Here is a 22,280-nt window from a genome sequence, read left to right as displayed (position 1 = left end):
AAATCATTTCAAATATTTATTCATTTAGAAATATTTATTGAGTATCCACCACACGACTGACAGATGTTCTAAATGAGAGAATAGTAAATGTTTAACAACTGTCTCTCAGACGTGAAGGTGAGGGGCTGATTTGTTGAGTCTGTCAATTTCTAAATCTAAGTCAAATTTTTGCACACTCAATATGACGTATTGTTTATGAAGTTACCTCATTTAGCTCAGTCATTTTGGTTTTTGACACTTTCTTTTTTAAAATAATTTTACTTATTTATTTTTGGCTGCACCGGCTTTCTCTAGTTGAGACAGTTGGGAGCTACTCTCTATTTATGGTGTCTGAGCTCCTCATTGCGTTGGCTTCTCTTCATGTGGAGCACGGGCCGTAGGTGGTAAGGGCTTCAGTAGTTGCAGCATGTTGACTCGGTAATTGCGGTTCCCGGGCTCTAGAGCATAGGCTCAGATTTTGCTGTGACTGTCTTAGTTGTTCCATGGCTTGAGGAATCTTCCCACTTCAGGGATCACAGCCGCGTCTCTAGCATTGACTAGTGGATTCTTTACCACTGAGCTACTAGGGAAGCATAAGCACTTTCTTATTAATATTCACAAAACTGATTCATCTGTGTCTTTTAATAATGACTCCTCAACCCTCTGTTTACTTAACAAATTACCCTGAGAAAACAGGAAAGACAAGGTAAATCCAATTTCCTGTGTATGACATACATGGAGAAGAAATTTCTAAATCTCTTTTTCTCAAAGCAGCATTTGTAGGAAAATATAACAGTCTCTGAAGCCTAAGGAAAATATTACTTAAATTGCATGGGTAAATAATCACAGAATTACAAAATCATCATTTAAAATTTGTGCATTAATATACAGAAAAATGTTTTAATAAGTAGTGCTTTTATTATGTGAAAAGGTGTAAGAAATATTTTACTAGTCCTCCCAAGTGCAACTGAGTTTGTACACAGAGCTTGGATAAGAGACAAGAATCAATTATGAGTCAAATATAATGAAATGTGCCCCAACTGTGCAATATCAGGAATGAAGGATACTGTGCATCAAATATTACCAGTCAAACCACAATGAGAATATAATCCTTGAGCGCAATGACACGGTTAAGTCACCATATTTGTTTTGAGAGTAAAATTGAAACCAAATAAACTGCTAACTCAGCTCACCAACTCTGAAATTATATAATTATTGAAGTGATCAGACCATAAAATTTGAGACTAACTCATCAAGAAAAACCAGGAAGCAAGAAAATTTTGTTATTATTCAGGTTAATGCAAATTATTACATCTCATTCATGTATTTTAAAGTAATATTTGCATATGGGTTTGTGAATTTAGGAATTTTTTGTTATAAAAGAAGTAAATGGTGGTTTACTAACAAGAATGCTATTCATGGAGTCCTTCATGGGAAATGGATGGGGAAACAGTGGAAACAGTGTCAGACATTATTTTGGGGGGCTCCAAAATCACTTCAGATGGTGATTGCAGCCATGACATTAAAAGATGCTTACTCCTTGGAAGAAAAGTTGTGACCAACTTAGATAGCATATTCATAAGTTGAGACATTACTTTGCCGACTAAGGTCCGTCTAGTCAAGGCTATGGTTTTTCCTGTGGTCATGTATGGATGTGAGAGTTGGACTGTGAAGAAAGCTGAGTGCCAAAGAATTGATGCGTTTGAACTGTGGTGTTGGAGAAGACTCTTGAGAGTCTCTTGGACTGCAATGAGATCCAACCAGTCCATTCTTAAGGAGATCAGCCCTGGGATTTCTTTGGAAGGAATGATGCTAAAGCTGAAACTCCAGTACTGTGGCCACCTCATGCGAAGAGTTGACTCATTGGAAAAGACTCTGATGCTGGGAGGGATTGGGGGCAGGAGAAGGGGACAACAGAGAATGAGATGGCTGGATGGCATCACTGACTCAGTGGACGTGAGTCAAGTGAACTCCGGGAGTGGGTGATGGACAGGGAGGCCTGGCGTGCTGCGATTCATGGGGTTGCAAAGAGCCGGACACGACTGAGCGACTGAATTGAACTGAACTGAATTGAAAGCAGCATATCAATAAATATTGAGTTCATTAATTTTTCCTAAGTTAAATGGTTTTCGTTAATAGAAATAAAGCTAGAAATAAAACTATTAAAATGACATTCCTTATTTAAATGAATATCTGCTTCCCAGTAAAGGTTTTGCCCATCTACTTATTCATTTGCTAAGGCAAAATTGTAAAACAAAAGAAAATCAGTGTGCATTGTATGAACTAAACTGAGTGTAGGTAATTATTTAATTTGGTAGCAGAAGTTACACTTTTTTTTGGTTTTGGTCTTTTATCAGAAAAGGAAGAAATTAAGGCATTGCATCAACCAAAGCTTTATGGAAGTAAATTAGGAGAGAGTGCCACCAGAATATTCCCATGGATAAATACCTATATTCTAAAGTGATATATTACTATGCTGTCTGACTCTTTCCAACCCCATGAACTGCAGCATGCCAATCTCCCTGTCCCTCACTATTTCCCGGAGTTTGCTCAAACTCACGTCCACTGAATCTATGATGCCAAGAAAGCGTCTCTTCTTCTTTTGTCCCCTTCACCTCAGTCCTCAGTCCTTCCCAGCATCAGGGTCTTTTCCAGTGAGTCAGCTCTTCCAATGAATAATCAGGCCTATTTCATTTAGGATTGACTGATTTGATCTTCTTGCAGTCCAAGGGGCTCTCAGGAGTCTTCTCCAACACCACAGTTCAAAAGCACTCGACTTTCTTTATAGTCCAACTCTCACATCCACACATTACTACTAGAAAAACCAAAGCTTTGACTAGATGGACTTTTGTTGGCAAAATAATGTCTCTGCTGTTTAAAATGCTGTCGAGGTTGGTCATAGCTTTTCTTCCAAGAAGCAGACCATCTTTTAATTTCATGGCAACAGTCACCATCTGCAGTTATTTTAGAGCCCCCAAAATAAAGTCTGTCACTGTTTCCACTGTTTCCCCATCTATTTCCCATGAAGTGATGGGACTGGATGCCATGATCTTAGTTTTCTGAATGTTGCATTTTCAGCAAACTTTTTCACTCTCCTCCTCTTTCACTTTCATCAAGAGGCTATTTAGTTCGTCTTCACTTTTCTGCCATAAGGGTGGTGTCATCTGCATATCTGAGGTTATTGATATTTCTGCCCACAATCTTGATTCCAGCTTGTGCTTCATGCAGCCCTGCATTTCTCATGATGTACTCTGCATATAAGTTAAATAAGCAGGGTGACAATATGCAGCCTTGAGGTACTCCTTCCCCGATTTAGAACCATTCTTTTGTTCCATGTACAGTTCTAACTGTTGCTTCTTGACCTGCATACAGATTTCTCAGGAAGCAGGTCAGGTGGTCTGGTATTCCCATCTCTTTAAGAATTTTCCACAGTTTGTTGTGATTCACATGGACTGTGGCTACAGTCCATGGGGTTTTAAAAAGTCGGACACGACTGAGTAGCTAATACACACACACAAACATGCAGGTTGATAATATACAGCCTTGAAGTACTCCTTTTTCAATTGAAACAGTCCATTATTCTGTGTCCAGTCCTAACTGCTGCTTTTTGTCCTGCATATAGGTTTCACAGGAGGCAGGTTAGATTGTCTGTTATTCCCATCTCTTTACAAATTTCCCATAGTTTTACTATGTTCACTAGTCATTTAAACTAGTGAAAGTCACCTAACCAAAGGTGGCCTCAGTTATGCAAAATATAAAATGCGGAAGTAGGCATACATAAACTCTATATGCTTTCAAACTCTATTTAGATTATCTGCAAACTATACTAGTTTTTATAATACTGAGGAAAGGAGGATAATCAATTAAAATATTCCTGTACATTTTACAAAGGAAGCTAAATATCTTAAAGAATACCTTGTACCAATTAAAAATTATTTTAAAAATAGCCCTATTTAAGTGTTATCATAAGAGTTTTATTTTATCCATAGTCTATGATAATGTATTTTTGAAGAAGAAATAATGATTTTGAACTTCTGATAATATTCCTTACTAGAATGAAAAGTTGAATGGAAATTGGAGAGAGTTCTATAGATTTTTAAATTTCATTCATTATCATCATGAAGAATACTTTAAAAGCTTTGTATTCTATCCTCAAATGTATTTTGATCATTTATTTCTTATAGGAGACACGTCCATTTTCTGTTTGAATGGGCAGAAAAGATCAGCAATGAAAAACCACACAAGACCCACAGAATTCATTCTTCTGGGGCTATCAGATGACCCAGAGCTTCAGATTGTGACTTTTCTCTTTTTAATCATCACATATATATTAAGTGTCACTGGAAATTTGACCATCATCATTCTCACCTTGGTGGACTCCCATCTACAGACACCTATGTATTTTTTCCTCAGGAATTTCTCTATATTAGAAATTTCCTTTACAACTGTCGGTATTCCTAGATTTCTGGGCACAATTATCACCAGGGACAAAACGATTTCATACAATGATTGTACAGCTCAGTTGTTTTTCTTCATTTTCTTGGGTATCACTGAATTTTATCTTCTAACTGCAATGTCCTATGATCGCTATGTAGCTATCTGCAAACCCCTGCATTACACAACCATCATGAACAACAGAGTCTGCATATTGCTTGTCTTTTGTGCTTGGCTGGCAGGGTTCTTAAACATCTTCCCACCTGTTATTCTTTTTCTCCAGTTAGATTACTGTGGTTCCAATATCATTGATCATTTTGCTTGTGACTATTTCCCCCTCTTGCAACTATCTTGCTCAGACACATGGCTCCTTGAAGTGATTGGTTTTTACTCTGCTTTAGAGATTCTGCTTTTTACCTTGGCATTAATAATTCTATCCTACATGTTTATCATCAAGACAATCCTGAGGCTGCCATCTGCCAGTCAGAGAAAAAAGGCATTTTCTACATGCTCGTCTCACATGATTGTCATTTTCATCTCTTATGGAAGCTGTATATTCATGTATGCCAACCCATCAGCAAAGGAAAAGGCATCCTTGAACAAAGGAGCATCCATTCTGAATGCTTCTGTTCCTCCTATGATGAATCCATTTATATATTCACTGAGGAACCAGCAAGTGAAACAAGCCTTTAAGGAGACCATCCAAAAGGTTATCTTTTTCTCCAGGAAATGCAAGCGATTATATCATTAAAATAGTAAAGTTCTTGTCAATGCTTTCTATTACTCATAATCTGCCCAAACTCTTTCAGTACAGTTGTATGAGTCCTTTTCATCTGTTCCCATGTTAAAAAATTCCCCATACTAACCTAATTAACTGTATAAAGTTGAATGTTGCTTCAGAATTTTCTATAAATTTTTTATTCAAATGTATTTGGATGAAGTAAGGAAACGTCAGAGAAGGCAATGGCACCCCACTCCAGTACTCTTGCCTGGAAAATCCCATGGATGGAGGAGCCTGGTAGGCTGCAGTCCATGGGGTCGCTAAGAGTCGGACACGACTGAGCGACTTCACTTTCACTTTTCACTTTCATGCATTTGGGAAGGAAATGGCAACCCACTCCAGCGTTCTTGCCTGGAGAATCCCAGGGACGAGGGAGCCTGGTGGGCTGCCGTCTATGGGGTCGCACAGAGTCAGACATGACTGAAGCGACTTATCAGCAGTAGCAGCAGCAAAGAAAATGGGATGGTGTTATAGTTTTACAGGCCATTTAGTTTGATGAAAAGAATGTGAGAATTGATGTGGATTTCTGAAATTTTCATTTTACCAGATAATAGAAATGACATTATTAGGAAATTTTTATTCTATTTGGAATTTTCATGAAATGCAACAATGACAATCACTAGAGTAATGGAAATAAAATATAAATATCTACTTAAGTATTTTTAAAGTTTAGAAACTGAAGTATATTTGAACTCTTTATACAATTATAATACTTTTATAATAATGAGGAGAGAGAAGAAAGAGGAAGGTAGAGATAATATTTTTTCAGCAATTACTATATTCCAGGCCTATTCTAATTATTTTCTTCATATTGGGTCATTGAGTCTTGTGAACAACTTTATTTCATTTTCAGTCACTCATTTGTATCCAACTCTTTGTGGTCTCATGGACTGCAGCACACGAGGCTCCCCTGTCCTTCACTAGATCCCTGAGTTTGCTCAAACTCATTTCCATGATCTAGTAATGCTATCCAACCATTTCATCCTCTGTTTCCCACTTCCCTTCCTGCCTTCAATTTTTCCCAGCATCAGGGACTTTTCCAGTGAGTGTGCTCTTCACATCAGGTGGCCAAAATACTGGCAATTCAGCTTCAGCATCAGTCCTTCCAATGAATAATCAGAGTTAATTTCCTGCAGGATTGACTGGTTTGATCTCACAATCCAAAGGACTCTCCAGAGTATTCTCTAGCAGCATAGACTAAAAGCATCAATTCTTGTGTGCTCAGCCTTCTTTACTGTCCAACTCTCACATCGCTACATGACTACTGAAAAACCCATAGCTTTGACTATATGGATCATTGTCAGCAGTGATGTTTCTGCTTTTTAATACACTGTCTAGGTTCATCATAGCTTTTCTTAACTTTCTGAGGTAACTGTTATTGATTTTCTCTTGAAGAATATTTTCCTTATCTTTTCCTCTGGAAATGTTTTATATGACTGTTCTTAAATCACAGCCATGATGAAAAGCTAAAATTGGAGTTAATTTTAATTGTCAATAAAGAAGAACAAGAAATAAAAGGGATCCAGATTGGAAAAGAAGAAGTAAAACTTTCACTGGAGACAGCATGATACTATACCAAGAAAACCCTAAAAATACCATTAGAAAATGACTAAATTTTTCCAGTAGTCATGTATGGATGTGAGAGTTGGACTGTGAAGAAGGCTGAGTGCTGAAGAATTGATGCATTTGAACTGTGGTGTTGGAGAAGACTCTTGAGAGTCTCTTGGACTGCAAGGAGGTCCAACCAGTCCATTCTGAAGGAGATCAACCCTGGGATTTCTTTGGAAGGAATGATGCTAAAGCTGAAACTCCAGTACTTTGGCCACCTCATGCAAAGAGTTGACTCATTGGAAAAGACTCTGATGCTGGGAGGGATTGTGGGCAGGAGGAGAAGGGGATGACAGAGGATGAGATGGCTGGATGGCATCACTGACTCAATGGGCGTGAGTCTGAGTGAACTCCGGGAGTTGGTGATGGGCAGGGAGGCCTGGCGTGCGGCAATTCATGGGGTCACAAAGGTCGGACACAACTGAGCGACTGAACTGAACTGAACTGAATCAGTTAATTTAGTAAGGTTGCAGGATACAAAATCAATACACAGAAATACATTGAATTCCAACACACTAGTAACAAAAATCTGAAAGAGAAAATAAAGAATCAACTCCATTCACCAAGGCAACAATAACAATAAAATATCTAGGAATAAATGCACAAAAGAGCTATATAAAGAAAACTATAAGACATTGATGAAAGAAGTCAAAGATGACATAAACAGATGGAGAGACATACCAATTCTTGAATTGAAAGAATCAACGTAACGAAATAGAAAGCCCATAGATAAACCCAAGCACTTTTGGGCACCTTATCTTCGACAAAGGGGGCAAGAATATGCAACAGAGGAAAGACATCCTCGTCAATAAGCAGTGCAGGGGAAACCGGACAGCTATGTGTAAAATAATAAAATTAGAACACTTTCTAACACCATTCATAAAGATAAACTCAAAGAGGATTAAAGACCTCCACCTCCTTTTGTTGGAAATAAAAACAAGTGGGACCTAATTAAACTTATAAGCTTTTGCACAGCAAAGGAAATCATAAACAAGATGACAAGACAACCCTCAGAATGGAAGAAAATATTTGCAAATGAAGCAACTGACAAAGGATTAATCTCTAAAATATACAAGCAACTCATGTAGTTCAGTAACAAAAGAACAAGTCATTGACACAATAGGCAGAAGACCTAAATAGATGGCTATTTCTCCAAAGAAGAGATAAAGATGGCTAATAAACACATGAAAAAGTACCCAGCTTCACTTGTCAAAACTACAATGAAGTAAAACCTCACATTGGTCAAGATGGCCATCATCAAACAAATGCTGGAGAAGATGTGAAGAAATGGGAATCCTCTGGCACAGTTGGTGAGAATGTGAATTTATAGAGTCACTATGAATAGTATGGTGATTTCTTTAAAAAATAGGAGTAAAACTTCCGTATGACTCAGCAATCTCACTACCAGGCACATATTCAGAAAATCACAATTCTAAAAGACACAGGTACCCCAATGTTCATCACAGCACTATTCACAATAGCCAGGACATGGGAGCAACCTTGATGTCCATCCACAGATGAATGGGTAAAGAAGTGTGGTAAAGCACATGGACAGAGGAGACTGTCAGGCTATAGTCTATAGTGTCACAAAGAGTTGGCCATGACAGAGCACACATGCACAGCCATATGCTGGGTTATAAACTGGTTCATAACAAGCCAAGCATCCACATAAAGGAACAAACTGGAATCAAATATAGTGAGGTTGATAAACCTAGAGCCTGTTATATAGAGTGAAGTAAATCAGAAAGAGAAGAACAATTATTGTATATTAACAAATTTATATGGAAACTAGAGAAATGGTACCGATGAACCTACTTTCAGGGCAGCAATTAGAGACACAGACATAGAAAACAGACATGGAACATAGCGGGGTGGGGTTGGGAGAGAGTGGGGCAAATTGAGAGACAAGCATAGAAACTCATACATTAAAATATGTGAAACTGATAGCCAGTGAGAAGTTGCTGTACAGCACGGTGAGCTTAACCCAGGCCTCTATGACAACCTAGAGAGGTGGACTGATGTAGGAGGTGGGAGTGAAGTTCAAAAAGGAGGCAATATATGTATACCTATGACAGACTCATGTTAACATATGGCAGAAATCAACACAACATTGTAAAGCAATTATCCAAAAATTTAAAAACATTGAAAAATAGTATTCACATGATTTAATATTTCCTGAATTTCTAGAAAGAGTGTTTCCTGTCAAAATCAAAACACAGGTCTCTCTCAGGTGCTGCTTCTCTGCCTTTTTCTTTCTGTTGTTAATTTTCTAAGAAATATTTCAAAAACATGGAATTAAAAAAACATTTCAAAGAGGGGAATGAGGTCAGTTCCAAGGTTGAGTGGAATGATGAGCCCAAAGGAAGGGAAGTACATGAGAGAATGATGAGAATTTGAATGGCAAAAAATGTACATACTGTATTTGGTAGTTCAGTTCAGTCATTTACTCATGTTCAACTCTTTGCGACCCCATAGACTGCAACATGCCAGGCTTCCCGGTCTATCACCAACTCCTGGAGCTTGCTCAAACTCATGTACATTGAGTCAGTGATACCATCCAACCATCTCATCCTCTACCATCCGCTTCTCCTCCTGCCTTCACTCTTCCCAACATCAGGGTCTTTTCCAGTTAGTCAGTTCTTTGCATCAAGTGGCCAAAGTACTGGAGCTTCAGCTTCAGCATTAGCCCTTCCAATGAATATTCAGGATTGATTTTCTTTGGATTGACTGGTTTGATCTCATTGCAGCCCAAGGAATTCTCAAGAGTCTCCTCCAACACCAGAGTTTAAGAGCATCAGTTCTTTGGCACTCAGTATTCTTTATGGTACATCCATACATGACTACTGAAAAAAACCATAGTTTTAACTAGATGCATCTTTGTTGACAAAGTAATATCTGATTTTTAATATGCTGTCTAGTTTCGTCATTGCTTTTCTTCCAAGATGCAAGTGTCTAATAATTTCATGCCTGAGATCACCATCTGCAATGATTTTGGAGCCCAGGAAATTAAAGTTTGTCACTGTTTCCATTGTTTCCCCATGTATATGCCATGAAGTGATGGAACCGGATGCCATGATATTAGTTTTTTAAATGCTGAGGTTCAAGCCAGCTTTTACACTCTTCTTTCACTTTCATCAAGAGGCCTTTTAGTTCCTCTTAATTTTCTGCCCAAAGGATTGTGTCATCTGCTTATCTAGGTTATTGATATTTCTCTCAGCAAACCTGATTCCAGCTTGTGCTTCATCCAGCCTGGCATTTTGCGTGATGTACACTGCATATAAGTTAAATGAGCAGAGCGACAATATACAGCCTTAGCGTACTCCTTTCCCAATTTGGTACCAGTCCGTTATTCCATGCCCACTTCTAGCTGCTGCTTCTGGAATGGCATACAGATTTCTCAGGATGTAGGTAAGGTTATCTGGTATTCCCATCTCTTTAAGAATTTTCAACAGTTTGTTGTGATCCACACAGTCAAAGGCTTTGGATAGAATTTTCTATGGCCCAACAGATGTTGGCAATTTGATCTCTGCTTCCTTCACCTTTTCTAAATCCAGTTGTAACATCTGGAAGTTCTCGGTTAGTGTACCATTGAAGCCTCACTCAGAGAATTTGACCATTACTTTGCTAGAGTGTGAGATCAGTGTAATTGTGCAGTAGTTTGGACATTCTTCATGGTGGAGAGTTCAGACAAAACGTGGTCCACTGGAGAAGGGAATGGAAACCACTTCAGTACTCTTGCCATGAGAATCCCAGAAACAGTATGAAAATGCAAAAAGATATGACACTAAAAGTTGAACTCCCCTGGTCGGTAGGTGCCCAATATGCTACTAGACAAGAGTGGAGAAATAACTCCAGAAAGAATGAAGAGATGGAGGCAAAGTGAAAACAATGCCAAGTTTGGATGTGACTGGTGATGTAAGGTAAGTCTGTTGCTGTAAAGAACAATATTGCATAGGAACCTGGAATGTTAGGTCCATGAATTAAAGTAAATCAGTTCAGTTCAGTTCAGTCGTTCGGTATGTCTAACTCTTTGCGACCACATGAAAAGGTAAATCAGAAGTGGTCAAATAGGAGATGGCAAGACTGAACATCAACATTTTAGAATCAGGGGACTAAAATGGACTGGAATGGGCAAATTTAACTCAGAGGACTTTTATATATACTACTGAGGGTAAGAAGTAGAAGAAATGGAGTAGCCTTCATAGTCAACAAAGGAGTCTGAAATGCAGTATTTGGGTGAAATCTTAAAAATGACAAAATGAACTCTGTTTGTTTCCAAGGCAAACCATTCCATACCACAGTAATCCAAGTCTATGCCCTGACCAGTAGTGCTGAAGAACCTGAAGTTGAACGGCTCTATGAAGACCTACAAGACCTTCTAGAACTGACACCCCAAAAAGATGTCCTTTTCATCATAGGGGACTGGAATGCAAAAGTAGGAAGTCAAGAAACACCTGGTATAATAGGCAGATTTGGAAAACAGAATGAAGCAGGGCAAAGACTAATCGAGTTATGCCAAGAGAACACACTGGTCATAGCAAACACCCTCTTCCAACAACACAAGAGAAGACTCTACACATGGACATCTCCAGATGGTCAATACTGAAATCAGATTGATTATATTCTTTACAGCTGAAGATGGGGAAGGCCTATGCAGTCAGCAAAAAACAAGACTGGGAGCTGACTATGGCTTGCATCATGAGCTCCTTACTGCCAAATTCAGACTTAAATTGAAGAAAGTAGGGAAAACCACTAGACCATTCAGGTATGACCTAAATCAAATCCTATATGATTATGCAGTGGAAGTGACAAATAGATTCAAGGGAATAGATCTGATAGAGTGCCTGAAGAACTATGGACGGAGGTCCCTGACGTTCTACAGGAGGCAGTGACCAAGATCATCCTCAAGGAAAAGAAATGCAAAAAGCCAAAATGGTTGTCTGAGGAGGTCTTACGAATGGCTGAGAAAAGTAGAGAAGTGAATAGCAAAGGAGAAAAGGAAAGATATATCCATTTGAATGCAAAGTTCCCAAGAATAGCAAGCAGGGGTAAGAAAGCCTTCCTCAGTGAACAATGCAAGGAAATTGAGGAAAACAATAGAATGGGAAAGACTAGACATCTCCTCAAGAAAATTAGAGATGCCAAAGGAACATATCATGCAAAGATGGTCACAATAAAGTACAGAAATGGTATGGACCTGATAGAAGCAGAAGATATTAAGAAGAGCTGGCAAGAATACACAGAAGAACTATACAAAAAAAGATCTTAATGAGTCAGATAATCATGATGCTGTGATCACTCACCTAGAGCCAGACATCCTGGAGTCTGAAGTCAGGTTAGCCTTAGGAAGCATCACTATGAACAAAACTAGTGGAGGTGATGGAAATCCAGTTGAGTTCTTTCAATTCCTAAAAGATGATGCTGTTAAGATGCTGAACTCAGTATCTCAGTTTTCATTCCAATCCCAAAGAAAGGCAATGCCAAAGAATGTTCAAACTACTGCACAACTGCACTCATATTTGGCATAATGCTGGCAACAAAAGTATGAGCACTGAAAAATATTTCCAGGGAGACAATGTGAAAATTAATAGACTTTGAAAGCCCTGTTTTTTTATTTGATTGCTCATTTGTATGCCTCTGATTTATAAAACAAGGCTTTTATTTTTTCATTTCCTTGAGAAGAGTACAGTCTTCTTGGCCATGTCCATGAAGGCTCATTTGACTTTCAGATTCCTTAGGATACAAATAAAGGTGTTCAGCATGGGGATTACTGAGGTGTTTAGCACTGACACTCCCTTGCTCAAAGACACCCTGTCCTTTGCTGATGGATTCATATACATGAAAATGTAGCTGCCATAAGAGATGGGGATGACAATTTGTGGGAAGAACACGTGGAAAAGGCCTTCATCCTCTGAGAGGTGGAAGTGATCCTCAAAATTGTTCTGATGATATATGGATAGGACAGAATTATTAATACCACAGTGAACATTAAGGTAAACACAGCAGAAAAGCCCATCATCTATAGCAATTTGGTGCCTGAACAAGAAATGTGTGAAAGGGGAAATAATCGCAATTAAAATTATCAATAGCATAATAAGTTGTCTGAACAGCATGAGTGATGAGAAAATGGTTAAGGATGAAGCAGGCAAGAAGCCAAGACAAGGAGTGTGCAGACTCTATGATTCATGATGTTCATGTAATGCAGCTATTTGCAGATGGCAGTGTAATGGTTGGAAGACTTGGCAGCCAGTAGACAAAACTCAATGACTCCAAAGAGAATGAAAAGAAAAATGAGTCATACAATCAGTAAAAGAAAAGGTTTTATCTCCTGTAATAATGGTGATAAGGAACTTGGGTATAGTGACAGTTGTGGATGACACCTCTAATATGGAGAAATTTCTGAGGAAGAAATACACGAGGGCCTATAGGTGGGCATCCAGCAGGGTTAGGTTGATAATGGTCAGGTTTCCAATGATTCTGAACATGCAAGTGGTGAGTAGAAAGACACAGCTCACAACGTGAAGTTGTGGGTCATCTGACAGTCCCAGAAAGATAAACTCTCTTATTTCTATGTAGTTTCTCCTTTTCTTCTTCTTTTGAGTATCTTTCAGGGTAAAACACAAAGAAGCTTAAAGAAAAGGAAACTATTCACAGATAGCACTGGAATTTATTCCTGGAAGGGCTATGCCATACTAATTTAACTAGGGAGATCTTTGAAACAACTTATCTTTAAAGATTTTTTTTTTTCTACCATATGCCAGTGTGTGTTTTTCATAGAATATTTCTTTTAAAATAACTATTTCACTAATTGAAATGGGGTTAAAATATGCTTAAAATTTTTATCCATATCACATACTCTTTTTTTCTTTTTTTTTAAATTTTACTTTATTTTACTTTACAAAACTGTATTGGTTTTGCCATACATTGACATGAATTCACCACGGGTGTACATGAGTTCCAAATCCTGAACCCCCCTCCCACCTCCCTCACCATATCATCTCGCTGGGTCATCCCAGTGCACCAGCCCCAAACATCCTGTATCCTGTATCAAACCTAGACTGGCAATTCATTTCTTACATGATATTATACATGTTTCAATGCCATTCTCCCAAATCATCCCACCCTCTCCCTGTCCCTCAGAGTCCAAAATTATGTTCTATATATCTGTGTCTCTTGCTGTCTCGCACACAGGGTTATCATTACCATCTTTCTAAATTCCATATATATGTATTAGTATACTGTATTGGTGTTTTTCTTTCTGGCTTACTTCACTCTGTATAATTGGCTCCAGTTTTATCCACCTCATTAGAACTGATTCAAATGTATTCTTTTGAATGGCTGAGTAATACTCCATTGTGTATATGTACCACAGCTTTCTTATCCATTCATCTGCTGATGGACATCTAGGTTGCTTCCATGTCCTGGCTATTATAAACAGTGCTGCAATGAACATTGGGGTACATGTGTCTCTTTCAATTCTGGTTCCCTCGGTGTGTATGCCCAGCAGCGGGACTGCTGGGTCATAAGGCAATTCTATTTCCATTTTTTTAAGGAATCTCCACACTGTTCTCAATAGTGGCTGTACTAGTTTGCATTCCCACCAACAGTGTAAGAGGGTTCCCTTTTTCTCCACACCCTCTCCAGCATTTATTGCTTGTAGACTTTTGGATCGCAGCCATTCTGACTGGTGTGAAATGGTACCTCATTGTGGACTTGATTTGCATTTCTCTGATAATGAGTAATGTTGAGCATCTTTTCATGTTTGTTAGCCATCCGTATGTCTTCTTTGGAGAAATGTCTATTTAGTTCTTTGGCCCATTTTTGCTTGGGTCTTTTATTTTTCTGGAATTGAGCTGCAGGAGTTGCTTGTATATTTTTGAGATTAGTTGTTTGCCAGTTGCTTCATTTGCTATTATTTTGTTCCATTCCAGAGGTTGTCTTTTCACCTTGCCTATAGTTTCCTTTGTTGTGCAGAAGCTTTTACTTTTAATTAGGTTCCATTTGTTTATTTTTGCTTTTATTTCCAGTATTCTGAGAGGTGGATCATAGAGGATCCTGCTGTGATGTATGTTGGAGAGTGTTTTGCCTATGTTCTCCTCTAGGAGTTTTATAGTTTCTGGTCTTACGTTTAGATTCTTAATTCATTTTGAGTTTATTTTTGTGTATGGTATTAGAAAGTGTGCTAGTTTCATTCTTTTACAAGTGGTTGACCAGTTTTCCCAGCACCACTTGTTAAAGAAATTGTCTTTAATCCATTGTATATTCTTGCCTCCTTTATTGAAGATAAGGTGTCCATAGGTGTGTGGATTTATCTCTGGGCTTTCTATTTTGTTCCATTGATCTATATTTCTGTCCTTGTGTCAGTACCATACTGTCTTGATGACTGTGGCTTTGTAGTAGAGCCTGAGAGTCAGGCAGGTTGATTCCTCCAGTTCCATTCTTCTTTCTCAAGATTGCTTTGACTATTGGAGGTTTTTTTGTATTTCCATACAAATTGTGAAATTGTTTGTTCTAGCTCTGTGAAAAATACCGCTGGTAGCTTGATAGGGATTGCATTGAATCTGTAGATTGCTTTGGGTAGTATACTCATTTTCACTATATTGATTCTTCCAATCCATGAACATGGGATATGTCTCCATCTATTAGTGTCCTCTTTGATTTCTTTCATCAGTGTTTTATAGTTTTCTATATATAGGTCTTTAGTTTCTTTAGGTAGATATATTCCTAAGTATTTTATTCTTTTCATTGCAATGGTGAATGGAATTCTTTCCTTAATTTATTTTTCTACTTTCTCATTATTAGTGTATAGGAATGCAAGGGATTTCTGTGTGTTGATTGTATATCCTGCCACTTTACTATATTCATTGATCAGCTCCAGTAATTTTCTGGTGGAGTCTTTAGGGTTTTCTATGTAGAGGATCATGTCATCTGCAAACAGTGAAAGTTTTACTTCTTCTTTTCCAATTTGGATTCCTTTTATGTCTTTTTCTGCTCTGATTGCTGTAGGCAAAAGTTCCAGAACTATGTTGAATAGTAGTGGTGAATGTGGGCACAATTATCTTGTTCCTGACTTTAGGGGGAATGCTTTCAATTTTTCACCATTGAGGATAATGTTTGCTGTGGGGTTGTCATATATAGCTTTTTATTATGTTGAGGTATGTTCCTTCTATTCCTGCTTTCTGGAGAGTTTTTATCATAAATGGATGTTGTCAAAGGCTTTCTCTGCATCTATTGAGATAATCATATGGCTTTTATTCTTCAATTTGTTAATGTGGTGAATTACATTGATTGATTTGCGGATATTGAAGAATCCTTGCATCCCCAGGATAAAGCCCACTTGGTCATGGTGTATGATCTTTTTAACGTGTTGTTGGATTCTGATTGCTGGAATTTTCTTAAGGATTTTTGCATTCATGTTCATTAGAGATATTGGCCTGTAGTTTTCTTTTTTTGTGGCATCTTTGTCAGGTTTTGGTATTAGGGTGATGGTGGCCTCATAGAATGAGTTTGGAAGTTTACCTTCCTCTGCAATTTTCTGGAAGAGTTTGAGTAGGATAGGTGTTAGCTCTTCTCTAAATCTTTGGTAGAATTCAGCTGTGAAGCCTAGGCTTTTGTTTGCTGGAAGATTTCTGATTACATTTCAATTTCCGTGCTTGTGATGGGTCTGTTAAATTTTTCTATTTCTTTCTGGTTCAGTTTTGGAAACTTATACTTTTCTAAGAATTTGTCCATTTCTTCCACGTTGTCCATTTTATTGGCATATAATTGCTGATAGTAGTCTCTTATGATCCTTTGTATTTCTGTGTTGCCTGTTGTGATCTCTCCATTTTCACTTCTAATTTTATTGATTTGATTTTTCTCCCTTTGATTCTTGATGAGTCTGGCTAATGGTTTGTCAATTTTATTTATCCTTTCAAAGAACCAGCTTTTGGCTTTGTTGATTTTTGCTATGGTCTCTTTTGTTTCTTTTTCATTTATTTCTGCCCTAATTTTTAAGATTTCTTTCCTTCTACTAACCCTGGAGTTCTCCATTTCTTCCTTTTCTAGTTGCTTTAGGTGTAGAGTTAGGTTATTTATTTGACTTTTTTCTTGTTTCTTGCAGTATGCCTGTATTGCTATGAACTCTCCCCTTAGCACTGCTTTTACAGTGTCCCACAGGTTTTGGGTTGTTGTGTTTTCATTTTCATTCATTTCTATGCATATTTTGATTTCTTTTTTTATTTCTTCTGTGATTTGTTGGTTATTCAGAAGCGTGTTGTTCAGCCTCCATATATTGGAATTTTTAATAGTTTTCCTCCTGTAATTGAGATCTAATCTTAATGCATTATGGTCAGAAAAGATGCTTGGAATGATTGCAGTTTTTTTGAATTTATCAAGGCTAAATTTATGGCCCAGGACGTGATCTATCCTGGAGAAGGTTCCGTGAGCACTTGAGAAAAAGGTGAAATTCATTGTTTTGAGGTGAAATGTCCTATAGATATCAATTATGTCTAACTGGTCTATTGTATCATTTAAAATTGTGTTTCTCTGTTAATTTTCTGTTTAGTTGATCTGTCCATAGGTGTGAGTGTGGTATTAAAGGCTCCCACTATTATTGTGTTATTGTTAATTTCCCCTTTCATACTTTGTTAGCATTTGTCTTACATATTGTGGTGTTCCTGTGTTGGGTGCATATATATGTATAATTGTTATATCTTCTTCTTGGATTGATCCTTTGATCATTATGTAGTGGCCTTCTTTGTCTCTTTTCACAGCCTTTGTTGTAAAGTCTACTTTATCTGATATGAGTATTGCTACTCCTGCTTTCTTTTGGTCTCTATTTGCATGGAATATCTTTTTCCATCCCTTCACTTTCTCTCTAGAAGAGACCCACCCTTGTTTTGAGGTGGGTCTCTTGTAGACAACATATATAGGGGGTCTTGTTTTTGTATCCATTTAGCCAATCTTTGTCTTTTGGTTGGGGCATTCAACCCATTTACGTTTAAGGTAATTATTGATAAGCATGATACCATTGCCATTTACTTTATTGTTTTGGGTTCAAGTTTATACACCCTTTTTGTGTTTCCTGTCTAGAGAATATCCTTTAGCATTTGTTGGAGAGCTGATTTGGTGGTGCCGAATTCTCTCAGCTTTTGCTTGTCTGTAAAGCTTTTGATTTCTCCCTCATATTTGAATGAGATCCTTGCTGGGTACAGTAATCTGGGCTGTAGGTTATTTTCTTTCATCACTTTAAGTATGTCTTGCCATTCCCTCCTGGCCTGAAGAGTTTCTATTGAAAGATCAGCTGTTATCCTTATGAGAATCCCCTTGTGTGTTATTTGTTGTTTTTCCCTTGCTGCTTTTAATATTTGTTCTTTGTGTTTGATCTTTGTTAATTTGATTAATATGTGTCTTGGGGTGTTTTGCCTTGGGTTTATCCTGTTTGGGACTCTCTAGGCTTCTTGGACTTGGGTGATTATTTCCTTCTCCATTTTAGGGAAGTTTTCAACTATTATCTCCTCAAGTATTTTCTCATGGTCTTTCTTTTTGTCTTCTTCTTCTGGGAATCCTATAATTCGAATGTTGGAGTGTTTCATATTGTCCTGGAGGTCTCTGAGATTGTCCTCATCTCTTTTAATTTGTTTTTCTTTTTTCCTCTCTGATTCATTTATTTCTACCAGTTTATCTTCTATTTCACTAATCCTATCTTCTGCCTCTGTTATTCTACTATTTATTGCCTCCAGAGTTTCTGATCTCATTTATTGCATTATTCATTATATATTGACTCTTTTTCATTTCTTCTAGGTCCTTATTAAACCTTTCTTGCATCTTCTCAATCCTTGTCTCCAGGCTATTTATCTGTGATTCCATTTTGATTTCAAGATTTTGGATCATTTTCACTATCATTATTTGGAATTCTTTATCAAGTAGATTCCCCATCTCTTCCCTTTTTGTTTGGTTTGGTGGGCATTTATCCTGTTCCTTTACCTACTGGGTATTGCTCTGTCTCTTCATCTTGGTTATATCACTGCATTTGCGGTGGCCTTTCTGTATTCTGGCAGTTTGTGGAGTTCTCTTCATTATGGAGTTTCCTTGCTGTGGGTGGGATTGTATTAGTAGCTTGTCAAGGTTTCTTTGTTAGGGAAGCTTGTGTCGGTGTTCTGGTGGGTGGACCTGGATTTCTTTTCTCTGGAGTGCAATGAAGTGTCCAGTAATGAGTTATGAGATGTCAGTAGTTTTGGAGTAACTTTGAGCTGCCTGTATATTGAAGCTCGGGGTTGTGTTCCTGTGTTGCTGGAGAATTTGCATGGTATGTCTTGCTCTGGAACTTGTTGGCCCTTGGGTGGTGCTTGGTTTCAGTGTAGATATGGAGGCGTTTGATGAGTTCCTATCAATTAATGTTCCCTGGAGTCAGGAGTTCTCTGATGTTCTCAGGATTTAGACTTAAGCCTCCTGCTTCTGGTTTTCAGTTTTATTTTTACAGTAGCCTCAAGACTTCTCCGTCTATACAGCACTGATGATAAAACATCTAGGTTAAAGATGAAAAGTTTTTCCACATTGAAGGACACCCAGAGAGGTTCACTGAGTTACATGGAGAAGAGAAGAAGGAGTGAGGAGTTAGAGGTGAGTGGAATGAGATGAGGTGGGATCAAAAGAGGAGAGAGCAAGCTACCAGTAATCACTTCCTTATGCATGCTCCACAGTCTGGACTGCTCAGAGCTGTTCACGGAGTTATACAGAGAAGAGGAGAGGGAGAAAAGAGACAGAGGTGGCCAGGAGGATCAAAGAGGGAAATGAAAAGGAGAGAGACAGATCCAGCCAGTAACCAGTTCCCTAAGTGTTCTCCACCATCTGGAACACACAGAGATTCACAGAGTTGGATAGAGAAGAGAAGAGGGAGGGATGAGACAGAGGCAACCTCGTGGAGAAAAAGGAGAGTCCAAAGGAGGAGAGAGCTGTCAAGGCAATAATTTCACTCTCAAGTAAAAATGGGTACTGAAGATTGGGTTTTTAAAGGTACAAAATTGATAACAAATACCAAAAAGCAAAGATAAAAAATCTAGAGTAGCAGTTGGATTTTCAAAAATACAATATTATAGAAAATAAGAAGAAGAAGAAAAAAAGTCACAAGAATTATTAAAAAACAACCACAAATATATATATGGCATTTGCTTTAAAAATAGGGTCTTTTTTTTTGAAAAGTAATGTTATAAAAATAAAATTAAAGGAGAAATAGAGAACTTAAAAATTTTAAAAATGTTAAAAAAAGAAGAAAAAGAAAAGAAGAAAAAACAAGCAAACAAAAAGAATGATCGTAAAAATAGTAAAGGTATATCTGGGACTTTCTCTGGTGGTGTTGTGGGCAGTGTGGGGTCAGTTCATTTTCAGATAGTTCCTTGGTCCGCCTTATATTTCTCAAGATCTATAGGTCCCTTCCTGTGTAGTCGGTACTAATGACAGGGTTTTAATCTATTGCACCTGTCACTTCCAAGGCGGTCCCTTCTGTTTTAGCTTCTCCTGTTTGCTGGTCTCTTCAGTGTCCGATTTCCACCCTGACACAAAGGGGGCGGTGGTGGACACTTTCTTTAGGCTCACTTGTTCAGTCGTGCTGTGGGGAGGGAGGGACGCTGCAAACAAATAACACTGGCGTGTGCTCGCAGTATCTCAGCCACACTGGGCCTGCTCCCGCCTAAGGCGCACACCGCTCAGGCTCTAGGTTGCTCAGCCAGGAACCATCTGAGGCCGGCCCTGGGCTGCATGCACCTCCCCAGTCTAACTGCTCAGGCTCAGGCCCTCAGGTAGTCCTCAGAGGTGCAGACTTGGTTGGGCCTGCGTTTTGTGCCCTTCCCAGGTCTGAGTAGCTCAGGTGTTTGGCAAGCATGGTTGCTGCAACTTATCACCTTTCCCATCCCTGCTGCTCACTTTTTTGGGTGTACAACTGGCGCACCTTCTCAAGCGGATGATGACTGTCCAGAACCCCAAGAAGCCTTAGTTAGCAAAGGAGCCTGCTTGCAGTTTGGTAGACAATGTCTCACTGGGGCTGCAGTTGCCCCCCTTCTGGCCCTTCCGGCTCTGGCTGCCTGTCACCAGAGGGTGATGGTCTGCAGCTGGCTAATTCTGTTCCGTCCTTTATTCTGTGCGCGGTCCTGGTGGTGTCTTATGTTAGAGCTTTTTGCGTGGTAGCTATCCCACAGTCTGGTTTGCTAGCCCAAGTTAGTTCGCTCTGATTACACTCAGTGCATTCCAGCCTGATTCTTAAAAAGCACTGCAGCCCATGCCTCCCTGTCCAGCCCCCACTTGCTAGTGGTGGATGCAGGCGTCTGTGCTGCTTCTATGCTGGGGGAGTTACCGTTGGGCTCGTAATCTGTTCATTTTAATTATTTATTTATTTTCCTCCCTGTTATGTTGCCCTCTGTGCTTCCAAGGCTCACCACAGACTTGGCAGCAAGAGTGTTTCCTGGTGTTTGGAAACTTCTCTCTTTTTAAGACTCCCTTCCAGGAATGGAGCTCCCTCTCTACCTCTTTTGTCTCTTTTTTCATCTTTTATATTTTTTACTACCTGTTTTTGAAGACAATGATCTGCTTTTCTGGGTGCCTGATGTCCTCTACCAGCATTCAGAAGTTGTTTTGCGGAATTTACTCAGTGTTGAAATGTTCTTTTGATGAATTTGTGAGGGAGAAAGTGGTCTCACCATTTTATTCCTGCACCATCTATATATCACATGCTCTAAATGCAAAGAGCAGGAATTTTAACCTAGGCTTTTCTATGTATTTGAAATACTGGAATAGAAATGCTATCTGTTGATCTTTTAAATCCTTTCCTAAAGTAATTCTTTCCCAATGGGAAACTCCTCATTTTTTCTTCAAATTCAGTTAGATTGCATTATTTCCTAATCTTTTACCTGATTTCTTATATTATTATTTTGCTAGTTAATTTAGAAAATCCAAATATGTCAGGGAAAATGTCACTCAAATAGGTCCATCTCCCAAATGAAAGTCATTGGACTTAAATCTTCAACAATATGAAAGACTTCTAAGCTCTCACTCTGACACATCCACCTTCCTAACTTCTGACTCCTTATCTGAATCACACCTAATGCATTCACTATTGTGACCATCGCGAGTATTGGAGCCAGCATTTCTGAACTCTGAAATCTAATGCCTGAGGATTTGATGTGACAAAGATATAATAATAATAGAAATTAAGTGCACAATACACAAAATGAGCTTGAACCATCCTGTAACTAGCCTCCACCCAGGTCCTTGGAAAAATTGTCATCTACTAAGCTGATCCCTGGTACAAAAAGTTGGGGAACTTGTGTAGAGAGTCCAGAGTACAGAGGAGGCAGAATGGATTTTTCATAGACTGGATCTGTGTCATTGGCTAAGGAAACTAAATTGTATGAATATCTAAAATGAAACATAAAACATTATCTTTCAGAGAACATTTTTTCTTCAAAATCTCTGCCATCTAAATATTATTATTCTCTCTATATGT

General features: G+C 38.5%; 1 protein-coding gene and 1 pseudogene across 1 annotated transcript; one reads left to right on the top strand and one right to left on the bottom strand.

Moving 5' to 3' along the window:
• Nucleotides 1-4,207: 4,207 nt before the first annotated feature.
• Nucleotides 4,208-5,164, top strand: LOC120857361 (olfactory receptor 6C3-like). The gene has a single exon (XM_040232808.1). It carries the CDS (start codon nt 4,208-4,210, stop codon nt 5,162-5,164), a length of 957 nt encoding a protein of 318 aa, XP_040088742.1.
• A 7,304-nt stretch (nt 5,165-12,468) lies between these two features.
• LOC120858030 lies at nt 12,469-21,900 on the bottom strand (annotated as a pseudogene).
• Between the last annotated feature and the right edge of the window lie 380 nt (nt 21,901-22,280).

This window comes from Oryx dammah, unplaced genomic scaffold (assembly GCF_014754425.2).
Source record: "Oryx dammah isolate SB20612 unplaced genomic scaffold, SCBI_Odam_1.1 HiC_scaffold_29, whole genome shotgun sequence".
Lineage (NCBI taxonomy): Eukaryota > Metazoa > Chordata > Mammalia > Artiodactyla > Bovidae > Oryx > Oryx dammah.
This window is presented reverse-complemented; position numbering and strand designations above follow the sequence as displayed.